The 17334-nt window shown below is 49.0% G+C and overlaps 1 protein-coding gene across 1 annotated transcript in view; it reads right to left on the reverse strand.

Annotated features, from left to right (window-relative positions):
* LOC144499982 (uncharacterized) overlaps positions 1 to 17334 on the reverse strand; it is a 173721-nt gene that overhangs the window by 117588 nt on the left and 38799 nt on the right. Inside the window, exons 4-5 of the mRNA XM_078222719.1 lie at positions 7902 to 7982; positions 2546 to 2626 (exon numbers count right to left, since the gene is read on the reverse strand). Of these exons, the coding sequence (XP_078078845.1) occupies positions 2546 to 2626; positions 7902 to 7982 (162 nt within the window). The remainder of the gene's footprint in view (positions 1 to 2545; positions 2627 to 7901; positions 7983 to 17334) is intronic.

Raw genomic sequence — 17334 nt, forward strand, 5'->3', positions numbered from 1 at the left:
TCTGACAGTGCGGCACTCCCTCAGTACTGACCCTCTGACAGTGCGGCACTCCCTCAGTACTGACCCTCTGACAGTGCGGCGCTCCCTCAGCACTGGCCCTCTGACAGTGCGGCACACCCTCAGCACTGACCCTCTGACAGTGCGGTGCTCCCTCAGCACTGGCCCTCTGACAGTGCGGCACTCCCTCAGCACAGAGCCTCTGATTGATTTGAGTGCTATCCAGAGAAGTGCTGCAATATGGAAAGGCATCATTGTGTTTCTGGATCTCAGAAATAAAGTGTTGGGTAAAGTGTAGCTTTGCCTGGCAGAGTGTAAACTCTGTCTAACCAGAGACCTAACCTCCGTGCCAAACCCTTTCACTGCTGGTCAACCGTCTGTCTTCCCATTCCGGTGCCGTGAGCCCGGCCTTCCTGATGCTGATGCTGAGAATCCTGACACTCACTCTGACATTTACCATCATCACCGAGGTGATTCCAGTCAAACACCAAATCCACTGACAGAAAGGTGATCATCAAATGATCAGATCTCACTCCATCTCAGAATCGAATTACACCTGTCTCGAGTAAACAGCCAGACGGAGTTCTTTGATATTGAAGTGATCATATTAAACTGTCAGGTTGTAATTCGAGTTTAACCCCGTGTCGGCATCAAAACATTTCTCCAGATTATTTGTGAGTCAGTTTTGGGAATTCACGTTTGGGAGAATGAATCTGTGAAAACCCGGCTCATTCTGGAGACACCTTTTATTATCTCTTCTCCTTTTGCCATCAGTCAGACCTGACTCATGAGCGTTGCCAGTGTTGCTGCGGCATTGGGATGTTAAACGCTTTTATTTTCTATTCTTTCTTCAGATTCTCGTGTGATGTAATCGGACCCAGGAATGCAGCTATTCCATCACGCTAAACTTTATAAACACACAAAGTGCCTCTGTCCATAACTCCCTCAAGGGCATCTCACTAAAGATCATTAATATTCATGGATCTGCAATCCATGGGAGCGCTATATTGTCCACTCCTAGATATGATTCCGTGAGTGGGCAGCACCTACAGAACAATTCTGAGTGTGCTAAAAGCGACACGAACACCCAATTTAAGATAATCAGTCGATCCTGTAACATGGCTCATTTACACTTGCCAGAAGCAACACACATTCACACAGGGGCTGTTCCCTGCAAAACAAATGCAATTGGCTCAGGCCTTGTGCCTTTTTGGATTGCCCAGGTGCTTAGGGAGCCTATATCCTGTTGTTTTCTCCATGGCAACACCTCAGCCAACCAGAGTCAACTTGCCAACCAATCAGCACCCTTATCCTGTAGCATAAATTGTTGTGATTGTTTGAAATTTGGGATTTTTGTATTTGTCCTGCTGAGTGCAAGACGGAAAACGTTGACAACATGGGTGTGTTTCACTGTGATGGGAGGCAGCTCGCCATTGGCCGGCAGTGGGATCTTCTGGTCCTGCCACTGGCAATGGGGTTTCCTGTGGAATGCCCCCCCTCACTGCCGGGAAACCCGCAGTAAGCCTGCACCGTCGACAGGACCGCCCGATCCCGCGGGTGTAAACAGGCGTGACGTCCTGGCCCGTGTGTCTCTTTGCAGCAAGATATTGTAAAATTAATTTTTATTCCTGTTCTGGTCTATGTCACTCAGTGAGCTGCCGGTTTCATTACTGATAATAAGTGTTCAGAGTGTGGAGTTCACATATGGAATAAATAGCCTCATTATCCACTGCATGGAGGGAGCAGCAATCACTGGGAGCAGCAATCACTGCAGGATTCCTCATTCCGTTACACCTTCTCAATTCTGTTTGGATCCTGCCTCTGCAAACATTGCGCCTCTTACATCCAAATTATTGGCATTTGGTGCTAATTTTGGAGGTTCCGGTCTATTCCAGGAACAAGGAATCAAAGATCAGAATTAACCTAGAAATAATAAGTTGATGTTGCTGCTGCTCTATTCCAGATAACAAACCATTTAAAGTAAAGTTTGTTTATTAGTCACAAGTAAGGCTGACATGAATATTGCAATGAAGTTACTGTGAAAATCCCCTGGTCGCCACACTCCAGCACCTGTTCGGGTCAACACACCTAACCAGCAGGTCCTTCGGACTGTGGGAGGAAACCAGAGCACCCGGAGGAAACCCACGCAGACATGGGGAGAACGTGCAAACTCCACACAGACAGTGACCCAAGCCGGGAATCAAAGCCGGGTCCCTGGCGCTGTGAGGCAGCAGTGCTAACCACCGTGCCACCGTGCCGCCCACATTTATCCTTTACTGAGCTTGGAAGACAGTGAGGGACCAATCCCACATTGAGAAGTGGATCTCTCGGTGAGTAATCGATCCCTCAGTGAGTAATCGATCCCTCAGTGAGGAACTTACCTCACGTTGAGGACTCTGTCCCTCAGTGAGGAGGATAGCTCTGTGCCAGCCTCTATCTCTCTGCCTGTATAGAGTGGGCTGGGTGAGATTACTAGAAGCTGTCACATTATCACAAAACTATAGCCGGAAACCCCTCAGGGCGCAGGCGAGGAGGGCTCGGTACTCACTCTGGCTCCTTTCTCGGGGAAGCACTGGCATCCCGCACTGCAGTCTCTTCCGTTACAGGGTCCTGTGTACGACTTCCCGCCCTGGAGAACAAACAGAAGGTGAAGAGATATTTAAGGAGTTGGTCATTAATCTCTTTGTGTTTGACAATCAGGTTATATATTTGCAATTGTTAAAGATAATGTCGAATGTTTTGAAAAATTCAAGGATGAGATTGCATTAACCCACAGGCAGCAGATCTCTGGTGGAGTTTACACAGAGTTCAGAGAGGGCGGGAGCAGGTTCGATTACAGGCACAGAGTTAATATACCATGACGAAACAAAGTTGGAAACACTTCTGGGACATTTACCCCTCACACAGAAAGCCACCTTCGAGGACATTAGCTGTTCAATAAAAGGAACACAGGGAGGCCATTCAGTCCCCCCAACCTATCCCACAATTCAATCAAATCATGGCAACTCCACCTTGACTCCATCTACCCACTTAATCAATGGCTCCAACTCAAATCTATCGCAGTTTGAAATCTTCAATTCAGCCCCAGCCTCAAAGGAGGAGGAGAGAGTGGCAGATTTACACTCCCCTTTGTGTGAACCCATCTTCCTGACATCACCCCTGAAGGGCCTGACTTTAACCTCATGACAGTGCGGCACTCCCTCAGTACTGACCCTCTGACAGTGCGGCACTCCCTCAGTCCTGACCCTCTGACAGTGCGGCACTCCCTCAGTACTGACCCTCTGACAGTGCGGCACTCCCTCAGTCCTGACCCTCTGACAGTGCGGCACTCCCACAGTCCTGACCCTCTGACAGTGCGGCACTCCCACAGTCCTGACCCTCTGACAGTGCGGCACTCCCTCAGTACTGACCCTCTGACAGTGCGGCACTCCCTCAGTCCTGACCCTCTGACAGTGCGGCACTCCCTCAGTACTGACCCTCTGACAGTGCGGCACTCCCTCAGGACTGACCCTCTGACAGTGCGGCACTCCCACAGTCCTGACCCTCTGACAGTGCGGCACTCCCACAGTCCTGACCCTCTGACAGTACAGCACTCCCACAGTCCTGACCCTCTGACAGTGCAGCACTCCCACAGTCCTGACCCTCTGACAGTGCGGCACTCCCACAGTCCTGACCCTCTGACAGTGCAGCACTCCCACAGTCCTGACCCTCTGACAGTGCGGCACTCCCACAGTCCTGACCCTCTGACAGTGCGGCACTCCCACAGTCCTGACCCTCTGACAGTGCGGCACTCCCTCAGTACTGACCCTCTGACAGTGCGGCACTCCCTCAGTACTGACCCTCTGACAGTGCGGCACTCCCTCAGTACTGACCCTCTGACAATGCGGCACTCCCTCAGTACTGACCCTCTGACAGTGCGGCACTCCCTCAGTACTGACCCTCTGACAGTGCGGCACTCCCTCAGTACTGACCCTCTGACAGTGCGGCACTCCCTCAGTACTGACCCTCTGACAGTGCGGCACTCCCACAGTCCTGACCCTCTGACAGTGCGGCACTCCCTCAGTACTGACCCTCTGACAGTGCGGCACTCCCTCAGTACTGACCCTCTGACAGTGCGGCACTCCCACAGTCCTGACCCTCTGACAGTGCGGCACTCCCTCAGTACTGACCCTCTGACAGTGCGGCACTCCCTCAGTACTGACCCTCTGACAGTGCGGCACTCCCTCAGTACTGACCCTCTGACAGTGCGGCACTCCCTCAGTACTGACCCTCTGACAGTGCGGCACTCCCTCAGTACTGACCCTCTGACAGTGGGGCACTCCCTCAGTACTGACCCTCTGACAGTGCGGCACTCCCTCAGTACTGACCCTCTGACAGTGCGGCACTCCCTCAGTACTGACCCTCCGACAGTGCGGTACTCCCTCAGTACTGACCCTCTGACAGTGCGGCACTCCCTCAGTACTGACCCTCTGACAGTGCGGCACTCCCTCAGTACTGACCCTCTGACAGTGCGGCACTCCCTCAGTACTGACCCTCTGACAGTGCGGCACTCCCTCAGTACTGACACTCTGACAGTGCGGCACTCCCTCAGTACTGACCCTCTGACAGTGGGGCACTCCCTCAGTACTGACCCTCTGACAGTGCGGCACTCCCTCAGTACTGACACTCTGACAGTGCGGCACTCCCTCAGTACTGACCCTCTGACAGTGCGGCACTCCCTCAGTACTGACCCTCTGACAGTGTGGCACTCCCTCAGTACTGACCCTCTGACAGTGTGGCACTCCCTCAGTACTGACCCTCTGACAGTGCGGCACTCCCTCAGTACTGACCCTCTGACAGTGTGGCACTCCCTCAGTACTGACCCTCTGACAGTGCGGCACTCCCTCAGTACTGACCCTCTGACAGTGCAGCACTCCCTCAGTACTGACCCTCTGACAGTGCGGCACTCCCTCAGTACTGAACCTCTGACAGTGCAGCACTCCCTCAGCACTGACCCTCTGACAGTGCGGCACTCCCTCAGTACTGACCCTCTGACAGTGTGGCACTCCCTCAGTACTGACCCTCTGACAGTGCGGCACTCCCTCAGTACTGACCCTCTGACAGTGCGGCACTCCCTCAGTACTGACCCTCTGACAGTGCGGCACTCCCTCATTACTGACCCTCTGACAGTGTGGCACTCCCTCAGTACTGACCCTCTGACAGTGCGGCACTCCCTCATTACTGACCCTCTGACAGTGCGGCACTCCCTCAGTACTGACCCTCTGACAGTGCGGCACTCCCTCAGTACTGACCCTCTGACAGTGCAGCACTCCCTCAGTACTGACCTTCTGACAGTGTGGCACTCCCTCAGTACTGACCCTCTGACAGTGCGGCACTCCCTCAGTACTGACCCTCTGACAGTGCGGCACTCCCTCAGTACTGACCCTCTGACAGTGCGGCGCTCCCTCAGCACTGGCCCTCTGACAGTGCGGCACACCCTCAGTACTGACCCTCTGACAGTGCGGTGCTCCCTCAGCACTGGCCCTCTGACAGTGCGGCACTCCCTCAGCACAGAGCCTCTGATTGATTTGAGTGCTATCCAGAGAAGTGCTGCAATATGGAAAGGCATCATTGTGTTTCTGGATCTCAGAAATAAAGTGTTGGGTAAAGTGTAGCTTTGCCTGGCAGAGTGTAAACTCTGTCTAACCAGAGACCTAACCTCCGTGCCAAACCCTTTCACTGCTGGTCAACCGTCTGTCTTCCCATTCCGGTGCCGTGAGCCCGGCCTTCCTGATGCTGATGCTGAGAATCCTGACACTCACTCTGACATTTACCATCATCACCGAGGTGATTCCAGTCAAACACCAAATCCACTGACAGAAAGGTGATCATCAAATGATCAGATCTCACTCCATCTCAGAATCGAATTACACCTGTCTCGAGTAAACAGCCAGACGGAGTTCTTTGATATTGAAGTGATCATATTAAACTGTCAGGTTGTAATTCGAGTTTAACCCCGTGTCGGCATCAAAACATTTCTCCAGATTATTTGTGAGTCAGTTTTGGGAATTCACGTTTGGGAGAATGAATCTGTGAAAACCCGGCTCATTCTGGAGACACCTTTTATTATCTCTTCTCCTTTTGCCATCAGTCAGACCTGACTCATGAGCGTTGCCAGTGTTGCTGCGGCATTGGGATGTTAAACGCTTTTATTTTCTATTCTTTCTTCAGATTCTCGTGTGATGTAATCGGACCCAGGAATGCAGCTATTCCATCACGCTAAACTTTATAAACACACAAAGTGCCTCTGTCCATAACTCCCTCAAGGGCATCTCACTAAAGATCATTAATATTCATGGATCTGCAATCCATGGGAGCGCTATATTGTCCACTCCTAGATATGATTCCGTGAGTGGGCAGCACCTACAGAACAATTCTGAGTGTGCTAAAAGCGACACGAACACCCAATTTAAGATAATCAGTCGATCCTGTAACATGGCTCATTTACACTTGCCAGAAGCAACACACATTCACACAGGGGCTGTTCCCTGCAAAACAAATGCAATTGGCTCAGGCCTTGTGCCTTTTTGGATTGCCCAGGTGCTTAGGGAGCCTATATCCTGTTGTTTTCTCCATGGCAACACCTCAGCCAACCAGAGTCAACTTGCCAACCAATCAGCACCCTTATCCTGTAGCATAAATTGTTGTGATTGTTTGAAATTTGGGATTTTTGTATTTGTCCTGCTGAGTGCAAGACGGAAAACGTTGACAACATGGGTGTGTTTCACTGTGATGGGAGGCAGCTCGCCATTGGCCGGCAGTGGGATCTTCTGGTCCTGCCACTGGCAATGGGGTTTCCTGTGGAATGCCCCCCCTCACTGCCGGGAAACCCGCAGTAAGCCTGCACCGTCGACAGGACCGCCCGATCCCGCGGGTGTAAACAGGCGTGACGTCCTGGCCCGTGTGTCTCTTTGCAGCAAGATATTGTAAAATTAATTTTTATTCCTGTTCTGGTCTATGTCACTCAGTGAGCTGCCGGTTTCATTACTGATAATAAGTGTTCAGAGTGTGGAGTTCACATATGGAATAAATAGCCTCATTATCCACTGCATGGAGGGAGCAGCAATCACTGGGAGCAGCAATCACTGCAGGATTCCTCATTCCGTTACACCTTCTCAATTCTGTTTGGATCCTGCCTCTGCAAACATTGCGCCTCTTACATCCAAATTATTGGCATTTGGTGCTAATTTTGGAGGTTCCGGTCTATTCCAGGAACAAGGAATCAAAGATCAGAATTAACCTAGAAATAATAAGTTGATGTTGCTGCTGCTCTATTCCAGATAACAAACCATTTAAAGTAAAGTTTGTTTATTAGTCACAAGTAAGGCTGACATGAATATTGCAATGAAGTTACTGTGAAAATCCCCTGGTCGCCACACTCCAGCACCTGTTCGGGTCAACACACCTAACCAGCAGGTCCTTCGGACTGTGGGAGGAAACCAGAGCACCCGGAGGAAACCCACGCAGACATGGGGAGAACGTGCAAACTCCACACAGACAGTGACCCAAGCCGGGAATCAAAGCCGGGTCCCTGGCGCTGTGAGGCAGCAGTGCTAACCACCGTGCCACCGTGCCGCCCACATTTATCCTTTACTGAGCTTGGAAGACAGTGAGGGACCAATCCCACATTGAGAAGTGGATCTCTCGGTGAGTAATCGATCCCTCAGTGAGTAATCGATCCCTCAGTGAGGAACTTACCTCACGTTGAGGACTCTGTCCCTCAGTGAGGAGGATAGCTCTGTGCCAGCCTCTATCTCTCTGCCTGTATAGAGTGGGCTGGGTGAGATTACTAGAAGCTGTCACATTATCACAAAACTATAGCCGGAAACCCCTCAGGGCGCAGGCGAGGAGGGCTCGGTACTCACTCTGGCTCCTTTCTCGGGGAAGCACTGGCATCCCGCACTGCAGTCTCTTCCGTTACAGGGTCCTGTGTACGACTTCCCGCCCTGGAGAACAAACAGAAGGTGAAGAGATATTTAAGGAGTTGGTCATTAATCTCTTTGTGTTTGACAATCAGGTTATATATTTGCAATTGTTAAAGATAATGTCGAATGTTTTGAAAAATTCAAGGATGAGATTGCATGAACCCACAGGCAGCAGATCTCTGGTGGAGTTTACACAGAGTTCAGAGAGAGGGCGAGAGCAGGTTCGATTACAGGCACAGAGTTAATATACCATGACGAAACAAAGTTGGAAACACTTCTGGGACATTTACCCCTCACACAGAAAGCCACCTTCGAGGACATTAGCTGTTCAATAAAAGGAACACAGGGAGGCCATTCAGTCCCCCCAACCTATCCCACAATTCAATCAAATCATGGCAACTCCACCTTGACTCCATCTACCCACTTAATCAATGGCTCCAACTCAAATCTATCGCAGTTTGAAATCTTCAATTCAGCCCCAGCCTCAAAGGAGGAGAAGAGAGTGGCAGATTTACACTCCCCTTTGTGTGAACCCATCTTCCTGACATCACCCCTGAAGGGCCTGACTTTAACCTCATGACAGTGCGGCACTCCCTCAGTACTGACCCTCTGACAGTGCGGCACTCCCTCAGTCCTGACCCTCTGACAGTGCGGCACTCCCTCAGTCCTGACCCTCTGACAGTGCGGCACTCCCTCAGTACTGACCCTCTGACAGTGCGGCACTCCCTCAGTCCTGACCCTCTGACAGTGCGGCACTCCCTCAGTACTGACCCTCTGACAGTGCGGCACTCCCTCAGTACTGACCCTCTGACAGTGCGGCACTCCCACAGTCCTGACCCTCTGACAGTGCGGCACTCCCACAGTCCTGACCCTCTGACAGTGCAGCACTCCCACAGTCCTGACCCTCTGACAGTGCGGCACTCCCACAGTCCTGACCCTCTGACAGTACAGCACTCCCACAGTCCTGACCCTCTGACAGTGCAGCACTCCCACAGTCCTGACCCTCTGACAGTGCGGCACTCCCACAGTCCTGACCCTCTGACAGTGCAGCACTCCCACAGTCCTGACCCTCTGACAGTGCGGCACTCCCACAGTCCTGACCCTCTGACAGTGCGGCACTCCCACAGTCCTGACCCTCTGACAGTGCGGCACTCCCACAGTACTGACCCTCTGACAGTGCGGCACTCCCACAGTCCTGACTCTCTGACAGTGCGGCACTCCCTCAGTACTGACCCTCTGACAGTGCGGCACTCCCTCAGTACTGACCCTCTGACAGTGCGGCACTCCCTCAGTACTGACCCTCTGACAATGCGGCACTCCCTCAGTACTGACCCTCTGACAGTGCGGCACTCCCTCAGTACTGACCCTCTGACAGTGCGGCACTCCCTCAGTACTGACCCTCTGACAGTGCGGCACTCCCTCAGTACTGACCCTCTGACAGTGCGGCACTCCCTCAGTACTGACCCTGTGACAGTGCGGCACTCCCTCAGTACTGACCCTCTGACAGTGCGGCACTCCCTCAGTACTGACCCTCTGACAGTGCGGCACTCCCTCAGTACTGACCCTCTGACAGTGCGGCACTCCCTCAGTACTGACCCTCTGACAGTGCGGCACTCCCTCAGTACTGACCCTCTGACAGTGCGGCACTCCCTCAGTACTGACCTGCACTGTCAGCAGGGTGTTGCTCTGAGCTATGTGTCATCTTCTGGATGCGGAGTAACTGAAATCCCGATCTGTCACCTTGGGAGGATGTGAACGTTGCCTCAGTGACAGAGGGGTTTTTCCCCGAGCCCTGGACAATTTTTGTTCATTCTTTTTGTTTGTTCATTTGTGGGACATGGGCGTCGCTGGCTGGGCCACCATTTATTGCCCATCCCTCGTTTCCCTTGAAGGGCAGTTGAGAGTCAACCACATTGTTGTGGCTCTGGAGTCACATGTAGGCCAGACCAGGTGAGGACAGCAGATTTCCTTCCCTAAAGGACAATCAACAGCGTTTTCATGGTCATCAGTAGATTCTTGATTCCAGATATTTTTTCTTGAAGTCAAATTCCGCCATCAGCTGTGGTGGGATTCGAACCCGGGTCTCCAGAACATCAGCTGAGTGTTTGGATCAATAGTCTAGCGATAATACCACTGGGCCATCGCGTCCCCCTCAATACTCATTCTTCAACCAGACCCATTAAACAAAAGATGAGTTGGTCATTTTCCCATTGTTGTCTGTGGGATCTTGCTGTGTAGTCCCTAGGCTACAGCAGCAATCACACTGCATTTCATTGGCTGGAACGCACCATAGGATGTCCTGGGGTTACAAACGGGTTTGTAGCAATGAAAATCTTTCTATTGGAGTTACTGTAAACTGACCAATTCAATATAGTCACAGAGTGCCAGCTTCTATAGCAGAACTAAGTGATAAGATGTACTGTCCCGCACAGGGATAGCGATGCTGTCTGACACTGCTGAGAGAATTGAGTGGGCTGGGATTACTCATTCAGAGACAAGAATGTTGACTTTAGTTTTGAATTGGAAACATACCACCAGCTGCCCTGAGTTTAACCAACAGCACTCAGAGTGGTTCGATGATGATTCTGGGGCTGTCGAGTGTTGTTTATTCAAATGCAGTGTGTTACTGATATTGTGTAACTCATATCTGGGGAATTAGCCCCAGTGAGTTCAGGGAAAGCATCCGGCACAGAACAGGGCAGTTACAGTCTGATAACCTACAAAATCACTGCTTGACTTCATTTTTATCTGTAATTCCTTTTTGTGATGTTCCAAACAAACAGGGAACTCCCAGAAAGGAAATCCGGGGCACAGGGAACTCCCTAAAAGGGGAATCCTTGGATCAGGGAACTCCTGGAACAGGAAATCCTGGGAATGGGAAATCCTGGAAACAGGGAATTCCTGGAAGATATAAACACAGTGAGGGTGAAGCTGCCCTCTCTCCTGTGCCCATTTCAATCTGCAGTTTTTGAGAGTTTAACATTTCCCAAGTAGTTTAATGGGCCAGTGCAGCTGCCAAATACTTGCCCACTTACTGAACCTTTCTAAATCCCTTGGAGAATCTTTGTATCCTCCTCAGAACTTATTTTCCCACCTATCTTTGTGTAAATGTGGCTACAGTACAATTGGTTGTCCAATCCAATACATTGATCTAGATTGTAAATAATTGTGGTTCCAGCACTGATCCCTCCACTAGTTACAGTTTTCCATCCTGAAAATGACCCATTTACCCCAACTCTGTGTCTCCTGTTAGTTAGCCAATCCTCTATGCGCTAATATATCATCCCCAACACCGTGGGTTCTTATCTTGTGGAATAAACTTTTATGTGGCATTCAGCAAATGCCTTTTGGAAATCTAAGTGCAGGACATCCAGCGGTTCCCCTTTATCCACAGCACGTGACTCCTTCAAAGAACTCTAACAATTGGTCAAATACATTTTCACTTTTGCAAAACCATGATTGCCTGATTGCTTTATTTCCGAATGACCTGCTACTAACCCTTTCATTCTGGGTTCCAGCATTTCTCCAATCACAGCTGTCAGGCCAATTGGTCTGTGGTTTCTATCACGTACCCACTCGGCTTTGGAATTGGTGGGGGAGGAATGTAAGGGGCTAGTATTGACCTTTCACCCCTTATCAGGCCAGTGGGACAGAGGGAATGGCAGGAACGGGATAAGGATAAGGAATCTCTGGACATTTCAATTCCCCTCACCCTTACAAAGAGCTGGGGAGTGGACCAGGGTCTACCAGAGCAGAACAGCTGGAATGATCCAACTGGATCGAGGCTGAGCGCTGTGACCAGAGCCCTGAACATCTGACATTCTTCCAAAATGGTCTCCTTACAAAAGGGTGAGGGTGTGAGGGTGAGGGTGTCAGGGTGAGGATGTGAGGGTGAGGGTGTCGGGGTGAGGGTGTCAGGGTGAGGGTGTCAGGGTGAGGGTGTCAGGGTGAGGGTGTCAGGTGAGGGTGTGAGGGTGAGGGTGTCAGGGTGTCAGGGTGAGGGTGAGGGTGTCAGGGTGAGGGTGTCAGGGTGAGGGTGTCAGGGTGAGGGTGAAAGGGTGTGTGTGTGTCAGCGTGAGGGTGTGAGCTCTGACCCGTGGTGTCTGAGTTCTTGGAAATTGCACCAGAGAAAGTGACACAAATGCTGCTTTCTAATTATAAAAAGCAGATGAAGTTACATTTCTATAGCATCTTACGTGCCCTCAGGATGGAGAATATTGTGGGGTACACTGTGGGGAATGGTGAACTTGTCCACTTTGTCTGGGGAGTGGACCAGCCAATGATGGCGTTGTGGAGATTTCTGGAGTAATTGTCAGACTGTGAACTTTGCAAAGATTAAATCTCGGAACAAATCTTTCGACCCATTTTCCACCGAGTTGATTTGTGATATCTTGCTGGTTTGATTCTGTTCACCAATCCACGGAATGGTGAAACCACTGACACTGGTGTTTAACGGCCTGTCTGATATGCAGCTGTATAAATATTGCAGTATTTGTTTCGTCAAGGTTTAGTCTATAATTTTACAATGTCTGAAACAGCTGAGAGTTTGTCACCGGTCCAGAATTACTCTCGGAGATTGAGAGAATACACTCCTGGAGTTTGATGAAATACTGTGCTGGACACTGCGGGTGCTGAGAGATATCGCCGTGACCTGCTTCCTTTAGGAATGTGTCAAGCAATTCTCATTTTTTGACTGAAATATATTTCAGGGAGAGAGACAGGTTCTATTCCTTGTTCGCAGGTTCTCGAGTGTTTGATCAGTTTGCATGTACTGTGCTGAACACTTTAGGGAGGATGCCTGGTCCCTGGAGAGGGTGTGGAGGAGATTTACCAGAACAGGATCAGGGATGAGTGATTTCTGTGGAGAGACTGGAGAAGCTGGGATTCTTCTCCTTGGAGCAGAGAAGGTTAAGGGGAGATTTAATCAAGGCGTTCACAATCAGGATGGGTTTTGATAGAGTAAATAAGGACAAAGTGTTTCCAGTGATGGGAAGGTCAGTAACCAGAGAAACACAGATTGAAGAGAATCGGTTAAAGAACCGGGGGTGGGAGAATTGAAAAGATAATTTTCTTTACACGGTGAGTTGTCGTGATCTGGAAGGTGCTGCCTGAAAGGGCGGTGGAAGCAGATTCAATAATAATTCTCAGAAGGAAATTGGGTAAGTACTTGAAAGGGAGATGTATTCAGGACAATGGAGTAAGAGTAGGAGGTTTGGATAGTTCTTTCAAAGAGCTGGCACAAGAATGATGGGCCAAATGGCCTCCTGTGTGGTAAGGTTTTCTGATTCTGTGAGAGCCGTGTAGAATTTTCAGAGAATTTATCCTTTTAACCTCAGCACGTAATTGAAGCAGAACCGTTTCTGACTGAGGAAGGCAACTGGAGTGTAAAAGTCACCTTCGTTACTGAAGTCTTAGGTAACCGGCCCAAGCAGCCGTGTCCAATATCACAGACCTTAAGATTAAACGCTTCCAGCTGCAAAACATTTCAGGAGAATTAAGACGATGGCTCACAGCTAGTCTTTCAACACTGAGAAATCTGCTTCGGTTGATTTCACACTCCCTTGTTATACCAGCCATGGACAGATGTGAAACTGCACATCTGGTTGGAGCCAGACATCTGAAACAGGATCAAATTGTTACCACGGATATTAATTGCGCTACAGGAATTTCTCCTGATTTTCTGGCTGTTTTTCACTGTCCCAACAATGCGTAAATACGCTCTTTATTGGAGGAAAGTCCTTTGTGAGTGCCCTGGTTGAAACAGGATCAATAACACCAATAGGCAAACATTATAAACAGATCTGGTCGTTACCACATTGCTGTTTGTGGGAGCTTGCTATACACACATTGGCTGCCGTGTTTCCTGCAATACTACAGTGATAATACTTAAAAATTACTTAACTGACTTCACTAAAGGTAGGAAGAAGGTGGTGTAGGGGTAACGTCACGAGACTAGACTAATGCTCTGGGGACACGGGTTCAAATCCCACGAGGGCAGCTGGCTGAATTTAAATTCAATGAATAAAATCTGGAATATAAATGTAGTCTCAGGAATGGTGACCACAAAACTATCATTGATTGTTGTAAAAACCCACCCAGCTCCCTTTTAAGGAAATCTGCCATCCTTACCTGGTCTGGCCTACATGTGACTCCAGACCCACAGCAATGTGGTTGACTCTTAACTGTAAAACACTGAGTTCAAGGGTAATTAGGGGTGGGCCTTGCCAGGGAAAACTCACATCCCATGAAAAAATAAAGATAAAAAATTGACTGGAAAGCACTTTGGGATTTCATGAGGTCATGAAGGTCCTATAGAAATTCAAGTTCTCTCACGTTAAGTCTATGATGAGAATATTTTCCACAAATATTACTGGTTAGAGACATGACTCACCCAGCAAATGATGAAAGCATTTAAACTGCTACATCAAGAATGTCAAAGTGTTGGTTCTGAGTGAGATCCTCTTCCTCAAACCAATCCTCAAATCTGAAGGAAACTCGATGGTGTCTGAGTTTCTATTTATTACCATTGGTTTATGGTGAGACTGGAGGTTTGGGAAGGGTTGTTCTTTGTGCTGATGCCTCACTGGGATCTGAACACCTCGGCACCACAGAGATATTCATGAGGATTCGGTGTACACTGTGTGTGGTGAACCATTGTTGGTTCCCACCAGGTAGTGCTGAGCCAGGGTCTGGCCAGTACTATGAGTCTGTAGATATGTTACTGTTGGGGTTAGGGTTGGGCTGTTCTACCTGTTAATATAGTTGTTATGGTACACCCCAGTCGGCTCCGCCTCCTGGGAGAGGTATAAAGGTCACTGCTCTGCCTGGTTACCCTTTAGTCTGGGATCGTATACTGTATATGGTAGCTCTGTTATTGTTGGCAATAAAAGCCTTTATTTCCCGAGTACATCCAGCCTCTCGTGTGTTATATCGCGCATCACTGTGACCATGAGCATCTATGGTGGTTGCCTTTGTAACTCCTGACCAGCAGAGCATGGACATATAATAGACCACCCATCCACTACACATTGACCTATTCAATCTCAGATATCCTGTATTAATCCTTAAATAAGCATGACATCACCATAGCTGTGTCGTCACATTGAGAACTTTGGTGAAAGGTCAAACACTACCGTGGTTCAGGAGACACACCAAGTTTGGGAAGAATGAAAAGACAAGATCTTGAGAATGTTTATGAACATACTTTCTCTGCGTCAGTGTTGAGAGCTCGAATGCTACATTCCATGCATACCAACAGTCTCTAGATCCCTGACTCACTGTACAGTTAGCAGTGGGATAATCAACCTGTCTGCACTAATTCACATTGAGGCAACTTCCTATTCTCAACACAACTTGACTGTGCTGACGGTAATGCCTGTAGCTGATGGTGTAAGATCATGCAGACACTGAACAAAGTCGAATTCTTGAAACAAATTGGCTAATAGCCTGCAGTGTTTCCCTGTTTAAAATGTAATTTTCTTTCAGCCTCATTGCCCTCATGTCAACTTGCCGCCCATGGCCTCCCTTCTTGTGGGACAGTTGGTCTATTGAGCACCAAACTCAATGTACAAAGTGCTATTGATAGCCAATAAAGGCAACATCAGATAGAACAGCCTTTCAAAAAGCCTTTCTGTAAGTGTGACAGACTTCCTTTCACAAGACAGTCTCAATCAGCTTGAATTGGATTAAGTTGCTGAAACTGTAAACTGGATACCGAACACACCAATGATTGTGGTTCAAACCCTTCCCCTTCCAAAATCCGACACTTCCAATCTATCATTTGTAAAGGACACTCTCCGTCAATTTGCATAGTTTCAAACTGGGGTAGAAAGATACAGAGGCAGCGGGCAAGGTGGAAGGAATGATTCACAGGGAAAGGCCAGAATTGAGAGCTCATATCCATCAGGAAAGAATGAACAGATTGGAGAACCTTTCTCCAGAAAACAGAAGGTGGCTGAGGGGTAATTAACAGCAGTCTTCAAAATTTTGGAGGTTTTTAATAGGTTGGCATAGAGTTTAAAGTTTATCTATTAGTGTTACAAGTAGGCTTACATTCACACTGCAATGAAATTACTGTGAAAATCCCCTAGTCGCCACACTCAGGTGCCTGTTCGGGTACACTGAGGGAGAATTTAGCACCTAACCAGCACGTCTTTTGGACTGTGGGAGGAAACTGGAGCATCCGGAGGAAACCCATGCAGACACGGAGAGAACATGCAGACTCCGCACAGTCACCCAAACTGGGAATTGAATCCAGGTCCCTGGTGCAGTGAGGCAGCAGCGCTAACCACTGTACCACCGTGCCACTGTGCCACTGTGCCACCGTGCCACCCATAGAGAAGATGTTTCCAACTCTGGGCAAATCCAAAACTAGGACCTCATTGAAACATAAAAGCTTGTGAGGAGTTTGACAGCGTTGATGATGAGAGGAGAGTTTTCCCTTGTGGGGTAATCTGTTTAAAAATATGAGGTCTCCTATTTAATACTGAGATGAGGAGGAATTTCTCCTCTCAGAGGGTGGTTAGTCTCTGGAATTCTCTCTCCACGAGAGAGCGTTGAACGTTGGGTCGTTGTATATATTCAAGGCTGAGTTAGACCGAGTTTTGATTGGCAGGAGAGTCAGTGGCTAATGGGAAGCAGGCATGAGACTAAAGACCACGGTCAGATAAGCCATGATTTTACTAAGTGGTGGAGCAGGCGCCAGGGGTCAAATGGCCGACTTATATTATGCTTCTTATACTGTGGCCATAAATATACAACAGTCACTAATAAATCCAATCAGGAATTCAGGGAATTCTTGACCCAGAGAGTGGTGGGAATGTGGAACTCGCTCCCACAGTGGGGTGAATGGTATCGATACACTGAGGGGAAGTTGGATAAACACAGGTGGGAGATAGGAATAGAACAGAACAGCAGAGCTTAGCTCCGAGCGGCTGGGTTAATCGCCCTGTTTGCGTGTGTTACACGCTGTAATTCTATGTTAAACTCTTTACACCAGTGCACACTGTCTGGAAAAATGTAATTCTGGGGAAAATAAGAATATTTGTAACTGGACTCAATCATTTGAGATATCTATTCCCGTTTCCTGGGAATCTGACAACTGCTGTACACACTGCGATTCTTTTCTATGAACTTGCTGCTTTCTCATTAATCAAACTTCAAGGGGTGAAACTCAGTACAATTCCCCAACACTGACTCTCCACCAATGCTGATGGACTAGCACAATTACTCTTTCTGAGGCCAGTGCAGATTCGATGGCCTGAATAGACTCAATCTGCGCTAGGCTGTGCTGCACATTCTGTTTCAATTAAGGAATTATTTTCCACACTTTCTACACCCCTCCCTATCTCTGTAACCTCCTCCAGCCCCTACA

This window comes from Mustelus asterias, chromosome 10, assembly GCF_964213995.1.
Source record: "Mustelus asterias chromosome 10, sMusAst1.hap1.1, whole genome shotgun sequence".
In the NCBI taxonomy this organism is placed as follows: domain Eukaryota; kingdom Metazoa; phylum Chordata; class Chondrichthyes; order Carcharhiniformes; family Triakidae; genus Mustelus; species Mustelus asterias.